General features: G+C 46.2%; 1 protein-coding gene across 2 annotated transcripts in view; it reads right to left on the bottom strand.

Moving 5' to 3' along the window:
* JPH2 (junctophilin 2) overlaps positions 1-9237 on the bottom strand; it is a 64677-nt gene extending 55440 nt beyond the window's left edge. Inside the window, exon 1 of one of the 2 annotated variants that reach the window (XR_013365376.1) lies at positions 8076-9237. Coding sequence is in view for 1 of the 2 variants with exons in the window: in XM_077873249.1 (XP_077729375.1) it covers positions 8076-8454 (379 nt within the window). In the remaining variant the exon portion in view is untranslated. The remainder of the gene's footprint in view (positions 1-8075) is intronic. The other variant, XM_077873249.1, reaches the window with a different exon arrangement.
* Between the last annotated feature and the right edge of the window lie 5293 nt (positions 9238-14530).

Here is a 14530-nt window from a genome sequence, read left to right on the forward strand (position 1 = left end):
GAGAGAGAGAGAGAGGCAGAGACACAGGCAGAGGGAGAAGCAGGCTCCATGCACCGGGAGCCCGACGTGGGATTCGATCCCGGGTCTCCAGGATCGCGCCCTGGGCCAAAGGCAGGCGCCAAACCGCTGCGCCACCCAGGGATCCCCTCTACTTGCCTAGAGGGAAGGGGGTTCTGGAGTTCCTACAGCCCCTGGATCATTCTATGAATTTTGCCAGGTGGGTCTGGGCCTGTCAACTCTCAGTTACAGAGGAATGAGTAGGGGTCCTGGATGCTTCACTTGTGACCAGACCTTACTGTCTACCTACTCTGTGGCTCTGGCTTCGGAAGAGATAGGTGAGAACAAGGACAGCCCTCTGGTCTATGGCAAGAAGCAACATCGTCCTGCTCAGCCTGCACCCCAGCTTCAACCAGAGCCCTCAGAAAATGAGGCTTAACATTCCTCACAAGGGTGTGGCAGCAAGGGCTGATCCAGGGAACAGCTGCTGGGGACACAGAATTAGCAGTCTCTGGAAATAAGCAAGCTTGATGAATCCCAAGTGCCTGGCCTTGGACAGGAGCCTGTGTGCAGAGATTTGGCCAACTGGACACATGTATCACAAAAAGCAAGGCTGCAGAGAAGGAAGACTGTGTCCACTTCCCTGTCTTGCTGAGGGTCTGCTCTGCTCCCCTGGGGTCCCAGATAAAGTCAGGAAGCTGCCATGACAGCAACTCAGCTGGCTGTCATGCTGGCCCCCTGGCTGTGAACTAGGACATGAGATTTTCAAGATGAGGTTAAATTATGCTGATTCTACATTCGAAAGGGAATCGTGCCTGGCGTGAGTTCCATCTACACTGGCAGGACTCAAGGCAGGACTAATCAAATCAAAGTCTTAGCTTATTAACTGCTCCAAAGTCAAAAGGTAGTTTCTGTGCTGAAATGGTCTCCCCAAAACAGCTTTGTTTCAGGCCATCCTGAATTAGTTCACCCTCTGACTGTGAAGGAAATGCAGAAAGGAGAACCGCTTCAGCACTTTCTATGTGCCAGGCATTATGCTGAGTGCTTTTTATGTATTATCTCATTTCATTGCATCAACCATATTTTGAAGGAGATTTTGACATCTCTAATGGAAAAAAGGAAACAGGAGCTCAGAGGGGTTACATGTGTACCCACATTCATAGAATTAAGAAGTGGCACAGCTGGAATTTGAACCCAGATCTGGCTGCTGTAAGCCGTAAGTGCTAAGTACCACGTGCCTCTTTTCATACTGTGAGACTCTTTTAGGATTTCCACACTTGATTTTTAATAGCAATTAAGAAATTTTAAATTAAAAGATGTTCCTTTTAAATCCAAAAGAGAACCAGAAAAATCCCACTAGAACTAAGAAATTAATTTAGCAGTGTAAAAAGATCCAAAATCAATGTACAAAATAATTGCATTTCTATAACCTAGCAATGAACAATTGGAAAAATGAAATTTAAAATTCCATTTACAGTATCATTTTAAAAACTTGTGAATTTTATTCAACAAAAAATTTGCAAAATACTGAAAACTCCAAAGCATTTCTAAGTGAAATTAAAGAACCTAAAATGGGGATATATATATACCATGTCCATGGACTGGAAGGTTCATTGTTATTAAGTTGTCCATTCTCTGAAAATTGATAAATGGGTCTAATACATTATTAATCAAATTCCCATCAGGCTTTTTAGTAGAAATCAATAAGCTGATTTTATAATGTATATGGAAATGGAAATGACCAAAAGAACCCAGTCTTAAACAAGAAGAGCAAAGTTGGAGGATTTTCTCTGATTTTAAAATTTACTATAAAGCTCTAATGACAAATGCAGTGTGATTTAGCATAAAGGTGGGCAAACAGATCAATAGAAAAGATATTCCTTTGGAGAACGAATGAATGAGTTAACAAATGAATGAATGCAAGAATGAATAAAGTTGCTTCAAGGAATACATGTCCCAGGGTCAGATAATGTGACACTAGGTATTGCCCAGGCCCCTGGGTGGCAAATTCATTTTGCTCCCATGTTCAGATCTGTTGGGCTAAAATGAGCTTAAGTTATCAACTTTGGGTAAGAGAAAATTGGATCCAAAGAGGAGAAGTTTGGGTTTTTGACTCAATTGTCATAAAGATAAAAATGCCATCTTTTCAGCATGTAATAATAATAATAGCACTAACCACATGTTAAATTTTGTTCTAAGTGCTTTACTGTATCAGGGCATCATTTAATTCTCTCAACAATATAGAATAAAAGAAAAATAGTAAGTACCGCACATTTAGAAAGAAAATATTATTTTGTGATAATTTATTTCAGTTTTACATTTCTGTGTGTATGTACAGAATTACAATGTGAAATATCTAATTTACAGCGGGTTGCAACCACAAAGATTTGAACGCCACAAGTGTAGTCAACAAGGATTATTAAGAAGCCTGAATAATGTAATGCATGTAAGATTCTTAGCACAAAGCCTGGTGTAAAGACATGATGAGTGGTAGAGGCAGTTGTGACCATTGTCAAGGTCTGCCTCATGAGCATCAACCTGTGTCATTGCTCAGGGCTCTGCACTTGATTTAATGCTCTGCTGTCATTAACTTGAAATTCTTAATGATTTGGAAGAGGGGGTCCTACATCTTCATTTTGTACTGAGTTTCACAAATTATGTAGCCAGTCGTATTTTGTATAGATGTTTATTACTTATTAAAATATTACACTATGAACTATTTTTTTAATATTTTTATTTATTTATTTGAGAGAGAGGGACAGAGTGGATGAGAGGGAGAGGGAGAGAGAATCTAAAGCCAACTCCACACTGAGCACAGAGCCCAATGCAAAGCATGATCCCACAATTGTGAGATCATGACCTGAGCTGAAACCAAGAGTCAGATGTTTAACCAACTGAGCCACCCAGGCACCCTATATACTATGAACTATTTAATTATCATTTATTACCATCAAATTCTGTCTCTGCCTCTTACTAGTCAGAGGACTGTGAGAAAGAATACAGCATATAAATCATCTGACTCCTTTGCCTTGTCTGTAAAAATAGGAGTAATAACAGTATTTCCTCATAAGCTTATTGTGAAGGTTTAAATAATACAACATGTTCCATGTCAAGAGCAGCACCTGGCACATAGTATATACATGAAAAATTAACTATTATTATTATTATCAACTTTATGAACAAAGTTAACTTTGGGCCTGGTTTTGTGGTTGTGGTTTTTTTTTGGGAGGTGTTGTTTTGTTTTTGTTTTTGTTTTTGTTTTGAGAGAGAATAAGAGAGCAGGGGGTGGGCAGAGGGAGAGAGAGAGAATCTTAAGCAGGCTAATTCCCAGTACGGAACCTGACTCGTGTCTTGGTCTCACCATCCCAGGATCATGACCTGAGCTGAAATCAAGAGTCAGACGCTTAAACGACTGAGCCACCCAAGCACCCCCTGGGCCTGGTTTTTCCATTGCAGATTTGAGGGAAGGAATTACTGACTAGAAGAGTGCTTCTGGAACTTAGCACCAGATTACTTTGAGAATCTGATGGTTATCTGAGGAAAAACACAGACAGTCCATGTACATATGCACACATATTGCCTGCGTGCTGATGGGCCTCTGAGGCCAAGGGGGTGGTGGTGCAGGTCAAGGACCTCGGAAAGCAAAGATTGCTGGTGGCCCTTCCTGGAGTCTGTGGGTCTCTGGGGTGGGAATAGCTAGGCAGCCAAAGGAGCATTACTGCTTAAGGCTGGGGTATATGCTTGCTTTGGCACTTTAAGCCAGCAGCTATTTTTAGTTTTGCTATATATGGCCAGGGAGGAAGAGGGCTACAGGGTGGGGAGGGGGAAGGGGTACCAGGAGACTTATAGCAGGGTTTGGGAGCCAGAGCTCCTTGTCTCAATACCTTCCTCTCCTCCCCAGGCCCTAGGAGAGAGCTGGAGAGTTTAATGAACCTCCCGCCGAAGTGACAGGCGAAGTGACAGGCGAGGAGAGGGAGAGTTTGTGGAGGTGGGGGTGGCCACAGCTTTGATGAAGATGTCACATCAAGTCACTTTAGAACAGTGATTTTCAAACTTTTTTGATCACGAACTGCAGTAAGAAATACATTTATGCACACATTGTGTAAGAAATACACGGTGTATGTAAACACAGGAGTTTTGATATGCACACACATTTCACATGTACCTACATCTTCAGCTGAATGAAAGTTTCAGGAAGCAATATTTTCTTATGCTCTGTGAAACACTCTGATTTTCCTATTCTGTTCTTTCATTTTTAAAAATGCAGGTCACGACCCACTGAACTGATTTTACCACCTATTAATGGGACAAGTCCTCCAGTTTAGAAAACTGCTGTTTCCTTTGGTTTAGAGGAGGCCATCACCTGGGACATTTGGCTGCAAGGTGAGGTGGGGCGTGGAGGAAGTGGGACATATTGTCCCTTTGGTCAGTACTTCCTTAAACTGGGGCTAAGATGCAAGTTTCAGCTTTATCTCTTGGCTGGCAGCAAGTTCAAGACCTCCTGGCTTTTGTGCACTCCATTCTCTCAACCTGGAGCACGCATCCTCTACCCTTGTCACCTGGCTCGCTCCATACTTCAGAGCTGGGCTTGCCACTTTCTCCATGAAGCCTCCCTGAATGCCCAAGTCTGGTTAGTTGCCTGCCTCTTCCTTCCTCAGTCCCCAGGACTTTCCTGCCTAGCACCCAACACTCTAGAGTATGATTTCTTGTTAGAGTCTATGGAAGGTAGGGATCTTTTCCATTCTGTTCATTTCTACGCTCTTCCCGCCCAGTGCTATACTACTGGCTTCATAATAATCACTTAGTACATATTTATTGAGCAAATTAATGAAAGTTAATAGTAATGATAGCCACTATCACTTACTGAGTACCCGTTTTTCCCATGAGAAATCTTAGGAGAGATTAGCAGAAGTCCATTTTATTGGTGAGGAAACTAAGGCTCCGTGATATTAAATAATAGGATAGGCCAAGGTAATAACCCAGGGCTACCAGACTCCCAGCCGTCTCTAATCACAGGATCTTATTTGTCTACATTCTCTTCAGCACTACTCAGGATGGGGCAAAGGGCAGGTCCTTAACAAACCCTCAGGGAACTGATGACAGGTTGATTAAAGAGATTTTCCGAAGCAGTGGCCACATCTAATTTTGGAGAGTTGCATCTCATATGTGGCTTGGGAGAGATCTGTGAGGTTTCCAGGGCCCCTGGATGTGGGACTGTCTCATTCGGAAGAAGAGTCTGGGCCTCTGACAAACCAGAGGAGCAGGTCTTTCAGTTACCTGGCCTGAAGAACTCCTGCACGCACCCAGAATCAAACCCAGAGCTCTACAAAACCTACGTGATCTGGCTCACACCCACAGCTCCATTGTCAGCCCCTTCCTCTTCCCTTCATCCACTCTATTCCTGCCACCTTGGGATTCCTGCTGCTCCTCAAACATGCCATGTCCAGTTCTGCCTCAGGACCTTTATGACTGCCATTCCCTCTGCCTGGAAATCATCACTCCCTCCTGACTCTTCCCATCCTGCTTCGTAGACCATGCTATCCAAAACATCAACCTCGGGCAGCCCAGGTGGCTCAGTGGCTTAGTGCCACCTTCAGTCCGGGGTGTGGTCCTAGAGACCCGGGATCAAGTCCCACATCAGGCTCCCTGCATGGAATGGAGCCTGCTTCTCCCTCTGCCTGTGTCTGTGCCTCTCTCTCTCTCTCTCTCTCTCTCTCTGTGTGTGTGTGTGTGTGTCTCTCATGAATAAATAAATAAAATTTAAAAAAAAAAAAAACACCAACCTCTTCCTTCTCCATTTTTTTTATACCTTTGCTTGCTCATGGCCCTGGCTACTGGAACTTGCTGTAGGATGGTACCTGACACATAGTTGGTACTCCATAATATTGGTTGCATGAATGAATGAGTGAATGAATAGGTTTTCCCCCTTTAAGACATGTGGGAAATCAGTCCATAGTTTCCCAGAAATGTGTTTCTCTAGGACTCGCACCCAGGCCCCCAACACACACCTCTTGATTTGGAGAGAGGAAAGAGGGAAGGAAGGAACATTTGCATACTGTGTACCAGTAGGTAGGTAGGTAACTGACACCCAACAAGCATTCGAGGATCATCTCCATGTTATAGCCAGAGAAACCAGGGCCTGCTCCCTACTCATCACCAATATCAGCGCAGTGTCCAACATAAACATCCAGTGAATGGAATTACACCGAATTAGGAAGCATGCAGCCAGAATTTGTCCTCAGCGCTGTCCAATTGTAGCCAGTGCTGTGTAGCTGCCACTGTACCCATAGAAACTCCAGGGACACAGCCTCATTAACATCCAGACACATCCGAGGGTGGGCCCGCACCAGACACGCACCAACAGGCAGCCCAGGCAGGAGCCCGTCCTACATCGGAGGCCCCTCTGTATATGCCCAGGGGCCTCAGCTTGAGCACAATTTCCACCCTAGGCTGGCTCATGCTCCTTCCTGCTCCATCCCAAACCTACTCCCAGACTGCCCACTTCCTGCCCTCTGTCAGAAAAAGGAGAGACTAGTGACAAATAATAAACTATGAATGCCTTCTGACAGATGCTAAAATATTTTTTAAGTAGCTATCATTTTGATATCTGTGTCAGCTCCTCTTCCCAATGGGGCATGTTAAGGAGACTTCACAGAATTATCCTGAGCTGGAAGGAAACCGAATGACCATTTAACGCAGGAGTCAGCCAACTTTCCTGTAAATAGCTGAATAGCAAATATTATAGGCTTTGTGGGCCAAAAGGATGTTATGTGGGGATTTTCATATAATTTCCACATGTCACAAAGTCAAGTTCTACTTTTGGTCTTTTTCAAATGTTTCAAAATGCAAAACCACTCTCAGCTCACAAGCTGTACAAAAATAGGCAGCAGGCCAGTTTAGCAGGCTATCAATACTTTGCAAGTGCCTGATTTAAAGCAATGCTTCTTAAACTTTATGTATATAAAAATTTCCAGGGGGACTTGTTTAAAACAAATACCTAAGTCTACTCTTAGAGATTCTAATTCAGATTCAGGTCTAGTTGGGGCCCCTGAATTTGCATTTTTAACTGGTGGGCAGGTGGTGTTGATACTGCCTGTCTAGTGACTATATTTTGCACAGCACTAACATTCTAAAACCCATTCTGTGGATGAGGAAACTGAGGCCTGACTAAGTGATATGTGCAAAGTTGTGCCCAGTGGATGAGGTGACAATATTTTCTCTGTCACTTCCCATGCCTGTTTCACCACAGAAAATTCCTTTCCATCTCCTTAACCCACCAGGCACACTCATGCTTTTGAGCTTCTTACTCATTCCTCTCCGAAGCAATTTTCCCCAAAAGATCCAGCTAGATGTTACCTCTTCTAAAGCAGTCCCTGACCTCCTCAAATCTAACTTCTCTGCCACAGCTCTCTGTACCGACTCATGTATAATTGTCTACAGGCCTATCTTTGAAGCACTGGGCTGTACCTTATTCTTCTTTATATCTAACTCTTTTATAATACCTGGTAAATAGGAGGTACCACGGAACGATGGTACATCCAAAATGATGGATGGATGGATGGATGGATGGATGGATGGATGGATGGATGGATAGGTGGGTGGATGGATGAGTGGGTGGATGGATGGGTAGGTGCATGGGTGAATTGGTAGATGAGAGGGTAGATGGATGGGTGAATGAACGAATACTTCATGATCTATTGCTTGAAAATAATTTTCATGGTCAAATTGAGATTAGACCCAAGCTCCTCTAGAGCACAAGCCAGAGTATATTCCATGGCTGGTTGTAATCCTAGCATGCCAACAGTAGTAGTTAGGTTTTACTGAATGTGTGTTGAATGTGTATTTATATAGCAGGTCTTGTCCTAAACATTGCTTAATGGCCCTGTTATGGGCCCCACCTTTACTAACAAGGAAATAGATGCTGAGAGACGTAGGGCAGCTAGCCCAATGCCACACAGCAAGGAACATCCTGGCTCTTCTGATTCTGTGTCACATTGCCCCTCCCTCTTCCCACCCTCCACCAGTCTTCCTCACTCATCTGGCTCCTACTAGCTCTGCGGGCCCCGGGCTGGGCTCACCTCCATCTGCATAGGTCTCGGTGCCATAGCCGTCCTGCAGGCCATTGTTCCAAGTGCCCTCATACTTGGCACCGCTGCTGCTGCTCTGCCGGGTTCCGTAGCGTCCCTTGAAGCCGTGCGTCCACTCGCCCTTGTAGAGCCAGCGTCCCTTGGTCTCTATGCCCAGCCCATGCCGTTTGCCCTGGCTCCAGTATCCCTCGAAGGTGTTCCCGCTGGGCCAGGTGTAGACGCCCGCCACTTCGAAGCCAAAGTTCCAGGAGCCGGAGTACTCACCCTGGCCCTTCGGGCCCGTGCACAGCCCATGTCCGTGGGCCTTCCCCCCTTCCCAGCCCCCGCAGTATGCCCCTCCATCATCAAAGTCAAAGCGGCCCCCACTCATCTCATCGTAGCCCCTGACAGCCTCACCGTCCTCCAGCTTGGGGGAGAGAGGGCGATGGGGGCTGCCAGCGACACTCCACGCACACTCAGGGCTGGGCGCCCCTGACTCACCACTGTGCCCCGGGAGGGAGAAAGCAAGATGCCCCCAGAGGCTGAATGAGCCCGGGAGCCAAGTCAGCACTGGGTCGGCTGGTCAGTGCCATGCCCAGGAGGCCCCCACTCAACCAGCCAGAGGAAGGCTGCCAGTTGGGAAGGAAGCAGGAGGGAAAGATTCAAAGTCTCCATAGAGCGTCCCAAGTCTGGCTTCCCCGGAGTCAAAGGAAAACACGGTGTGATCCCTTTAAGAAGCACAGTGGAAGGGGTGGGGTGGAGGGGTCCCCAGCCTGTTTCAAAGAGGGGAAATTCCTCCTTGGTGACAGCCCCCAGCCTAAGGCTGAATTCCTGCAGCCGGCTGGCCCCCTTCTCCACCCAGTGGGTGTGCAGGGCTCTCGGTCTCCGGGCTGCTGCCCCGCCCCTCTCAATCCTGCCCTCCTCCTGGGACGGAAAGGTCAGTGTTGCCCTAACAAGGCCATTGGATCTCAGAAGCTGCTCCCAAAATAACCCCCCAGCCAGCCCAGCCTCCTTCAAAGCGGGAGGGGTGTTTCAAATTGGGCTGGTGCTTCAGACCCAGGGAGCAGCCGGAGGGGCGAAGGAGGGCAGCTGAGAACTAAGTGGAGGTAGCCGGGGCAATTGGGTGGCTTTTCTTCCCCTGGGTAGGAGCTCCCTTCCACGTTCAGGGTGTCCTGAGTCTGCAGGAGGAGAAGGGGCAGAGGGGCCAGGGAAGGGAGTGGGGAGGAGGACTAGCGGAACACCCAGTCCTGGAACACTCAAAATCCCCCAGAGTGTAGAGGTTGGCAAATCTCAGCCCCACCACCACTCACATGCCCTAACAGGACCTGGGGCTATACCCGCTGCCAGCCCCATAAAGGAATCCGGTGACCTAAAAAGAAAGGAACGGGCATGCTTTCACATATGCTTTTGAAAGTAGAGGAGGAACTCAGGAAGAGAAGTCAGGTTCTGGAAACAGAGTCTGGAAGATAGAGTGAACCTGAGTCCATCGCTCAAGCACAACCCCTGATCCCTCTCCACACCCCTGCGAAAACCCTGGAAAGATCCCACAGAAGGCACTGATGGCTCCCTTGCTCTCCTCTGAGACACAGGGTTGCTGGTTATTTGGAATGAGGCTGTCTCAGCCATACTCAAGGATCATGATTTTTAAAAAATATCCCTTTTCCAAGTTTCTCTTTTTCTCTGGTGTCCTCGGAGCCTGTGAGACCAGACTTGAGAAAGCTCTTGGGGCAGGATCAGGAGTGAAGGCCCTGGGTGGATTCCCAGCACTCAGGTTCCCACCAAACTTCAGTGAAAGGGACAAATAAATCTCTGTGACTTGAGGCTGTGGCCAGGACTAAGGATTGGAAATCCCAGCTGAGCCCAGGGTTAATAGTAGCATAGAGTAATTCTGGGAAAGGTAGGAGCCAGCAAGAACAGGAAGCTGTTGGGGCGCCTGAGTGGCTCAGTCAGTTGAGTGTCTGCCTTTGGCTTGGGTAGTGATCCCGGGGTGCTGGAATCGAGCCCCACATTGAGCCCCACATTGAGCCCCACATCGGGCTCTCTGCTCAGTGGGGAGCCTGCTTCTCCCCTCCCCCATTGCTCCCCCTGCTTGCACTTTCTTTCTCTCTCAAATAAATAAAATCTTAAAAAAAAAAAAAAAGAACAGGAAGCTGCTGGGGCTGGGGGGGGCAGAGACGGAGGGATACTTTGGAGGGGGAGGATAAGATAGAAATCACTAAAAAAGCAAGCACGGAAGGCACTTGAGGACTATTGGGCTGTTATTCGACTTCAGACTTCATCTGACATACTCCAAATCCCACGATGACTCAGGCTCCTTGAAGTCACTGCAGATTTGTTCTTGTTTCAGAAATGGACAGAAAATGTTCTCTCCCTTCATCCCAGTGGACTCCCAGTTCTTATTGGTTCCTTCGTCGTCAAGGCACCCCTCCTGGGTCCTTGCTTCACTCCCAGGCAGAAACACCCAGCCTCTGAGCTCACTGTCACTGGCTGTTTGCCGAGTGGACAGGCAGCAAGTAGCAGCGGATGAAGACTGCATCGTCTAGGTTTTGGTTCACCATCTAGCCAAGCGGACTGAACTGCTTACACAAATTCACTTCTAGGAATGCTTGGCTGCCGACCCCAGAGAGCTCTGGGTTTGCCACTTTCTCACCAAGGCCTCTGGAGAATCACATGTTTCTTTCCAGCTCTGCTCTCAAGGGGGAAGGAAAGAACATCTCTAAATGGAAGTTAAGAGGGGTTTGAATTACCCAAGTTCTATACTCTTTGCCATTAAATGTTGGGTAAATCACCATAATCCTATTCTAGGGCTGGGTGGCTGCTGTGTCTTCCTGAGCTGTTCCACCTGATAATTTTAGCCACTGTTTATCTGTGCAGCTCCCTACGGTGGTTCTTTACCAAGGGTGGGTGCTCTTAAGACTTAAATTCAACACCTGTTGAACTTAAAAACATAAACAGATTCCAGATTCCAGAGCACTCTGCCCCCAGCCAATGACTAAGAGTGTTCCCTGAAACGGCTTAGACAGTTGTATTCTTTTTAAAAGCTCCTCAGATGAATCTCATTCCTAGTTAAGGACCCCCTATATGTTTTCAAAATAAGAAACTGTTTCTTGGGGGCACCTGGGTGACTCAGTGGTTGAGCGTCTGCCTTTGGCTCAGGGCGTGATCCCGGGATCCTGGGATCAAGTCCCACATCGGGCGGGATCCCTGCAGGGGGCCTGCTTCTCCCTCTGCCTATGTCTCTGCCTCTCTCTCTCTCTCTCATGAATAAATAAAATCTTTAAAAAAGCCAAAACTATTTCATAATAACATTTACATGTTCATGAATCTATTTACCATAGGCTATGTAGGATAGGTAGTTGTGGAGTTAGCTATGTGTTCACATCCAAGGTATGACCTTGGGCCAATACTTAATTTCCGTGAGCCACAATTTCCTCAACTGAAAGTACTTACCTCAAAGGATTATTAGTATTCAGGATAAATTATCTTCCTTATATGGTTGGGTAACTTAATACTGTACAAAGGCTTAGAACACACTAAACACCTAATAAATATTAACTATTATTAATATTATCCTCACATGATAAGTTGCTCTTCAAACTAGAACGCATAATAAGATAGTTACCAAAGAGTTAAGTCAGAATCACCTCCCAAATGCTAAATACCTTGACACGGAAGCAGTCTTTCTCTTCACAATACATGGTTACTCAACATTGCCCTGTGGTTTTATCACTTTTTAAATTGACAGACTCTGTTATTGGTAAACGGACACTTTGATTTCTTAAAATCAAAATTTAGTTTAAGTAAATTTTTTGCCAAATTTGGTACTGGCTGTAGGCGACCAGTGCCGAGATTTTAGAGGAGCTCACTTTTTTGCCTCTCCCGTTAAACCAATTCCCGGGAAAGGGAGTCCTCTTGAGGCCATTTGGGCATTACAGCAGCTTTTCCTTAGGAAAACCCACTCCCTCAGACAGGGGAATTTAATAAACTTGGAATTAATTCTAAATCACTTTTAAAGTTAGCTAGCTATTCCATTCTTGCTCTTTCCCAGGTCTTTTCTTCGTCTGTGGTTCTGTTATTTGATCAGAGAAGGAAGTCATTTGCTTCCTCTGTTTCTCATTGCTCAAGTGTGATCATTTCCTAGGGAGCCTGGAAGGGAGGGACCTGAAAAATCCAGAACAGAGGGGCATCTGGATGGCTCAGTGGTTGAGCATCTGCCTTTGGCTTAGGTCATGATCCCAGGGTCCTGGGATTGAGCCCTGCATGGAGCCTGTTTCTCCTTCTGCCTGCTGCTCCCCCTGCTTGTGCTCTCTCTCGGGCACGATCTCTCCCTCTCTGTGGCAAATAAGTAAAATCTTAAAAAAAAAACAAAATCCAAAACAGAACAAGAGAGAAGGCCTGCACACAGAAACCCACTTGAGTCAACTTTTCCGCCACTGAAGACGCAGCTGAAGAAGCCCCACCTCCTTCAGACAAGTTTCCTGAGTTAGGTGCCTTCCCACATGCCAGCTCTTCCTCCGAACTGAGTTGTTTGAAGCAAGGATCATCGTCATTCTAAAAAATACGCATAAATGCAGTCTAAGTGCCTGGCGCGCCCCACTCCCCCTTGTATGCCCAGTGTGTGCACATAGTGGGTGTTCACCTTTCCTTCTCTGCACCATTTGGCAGCTTACAGCTCCTTTCTTAATTAAACGCTTTTTACCTTGACAGGACTGCTATCTTGATTCTGCTCCTGCCTCACTGGCTGCTCCTACCCTAGGCTTTGGCTGGTTGGTCTTCATTCCGGGGACCTTTTTACTGTGGGAATGTTCCAGAGCTTGATCCTCTGTCTGGGTCTTTACCTACATTCACTTCCCAGGTGGTCTCCTCCAGTCTGACCTTTAAACATCATCCATATACTGACGGCTCCTTCATTTGTCTCCAACCCATACCTCCCTACTGATCTTCAGTACAGGTCTACCACCAACTCAATGTCACCACAGGGGTCTCAGAAGCACCTCAGACTTGCCAAAAGCAAAACCAGACTCCAGGATTCTCCTCCCATGTCTGCTCCTCCAGCCAATTCGCAGCTTCTGAAAACCTTTGGAGTCCTTAATTGCAGTTTTTCTCTCACACTCTGTATCTAATCCATCAGCAACTCCCCTCAGCTGTACTTCCAAAAGCATTCGAGAATACTTTTTCTCTGCACTGCTAAGTGTCCAAGCCCCGGGAACCCACTGCCTGACTTACTGCCTCCTTACGTCCCCTTCTCCTGCTCTCCTCAATCCACACAGAGCAGCCAGTGCTTTTTTATAAAGGTCATTCTGATATGTCTTGCCTCTCCCCCAAATACCTAAATGCCACTTACCTTATTCGGGAGTCACAGCCTTTAAAATGGCCTGAGAAGCCCTCCATGATCTGCCCTTGCCCCTGCCCCATGCTTCTCTGAGCTCACCTGCTTCAAGCCTCGTTGACATCTGTGCTATTCCATCTGTCAGGAATGCTCTTCCCCCCAGTAGCCACCAGGCTCACTCCCTCACTTTCTTCGGGTCTCAGCTCAAATGTCACTGACCTCATCACAGAAACTTCTCTGCCCCCAGCCCCAGCCCGTAGGATCTTGGAATCCTCCTCTCTCCACTGAGTACAAGGATGTCATTCTGCTTTCTGCTTGCTGCTCTTTTCCTAGCACCTAGTATGCTCTGCCTGGTGTTGTGGTCACTCCAGGAGTTATTTGCTGAGTAAATGGATGAATAAATGTTTCATGAATAGGTGATAAAGGCACATGTCAGGATGCTACTTTTCAAAACATCAGAGTAAAATTTCTCAATCCATAATCTGAATCCATCTCCCATGGTGCATTCAAGAGATTGGTTCAATAAATCACACAAAAGGTCACATGTTTGAGTGAGGGACACACACATAAAAGTTGGCCCAACTTGGTCTGAGCAGAGTAATTTTTAGCTTCAAGATTCATGTTTTGAGATTTTGACTGAAATGTAAATACTTAAAACTTATTCCCATGAATCTGGAATGCTTAGCTTTCATCCAAGTTTGGATTTCTTCAACAGGTTACTCAGTCACTGGAACTCTGTTCTTCTCAACTTTGTCCCAACACCTCTCCTTAAAATAATTTTGTTTGAAAGGAAGGCGTATCTTTCTTCATTCTCTGGAGACTGTTCTGTTAGCATACAGAATTAAGTAAATAACCAGACCAGTGGACTGAAAAGCTAAAAAGGACTTTAAAGATTGAGGAACTTTAGGTAACACACTAAAGCCCAACTGCTCCACTCTCACCAGTATAAAAGGTGAAGCAAGATACTAGTTGTGGAGGAGTGGGTGTGGGTGGTAGGTGCCTTTACAGTAGAAACTCTAATGGCCTAATTAGTGGTTCTTTTTTTTTAAGATTTTATTTATTCATGAAAGACACAGAGAGAGAGAGAGAGAGAGGCAGACACAGGCAGAGGAAGAAGCAGGCTCCATGCAGGGAGCCC

This window comes from Canis aureus, chromosome 26 (assembly GCF_053574225.1).
Source record: "Canis aureus isolate CA01 chromosome 26, VMU_Caureus_v.1.0, whole genome shotgun sequence".
Taxonomy (NCBI): domain Eukaryota; kingdom Metazoa; phylum Chordata; class Mammalia; order Carnivora; family Canidae; genus Canis; species Canis aureus.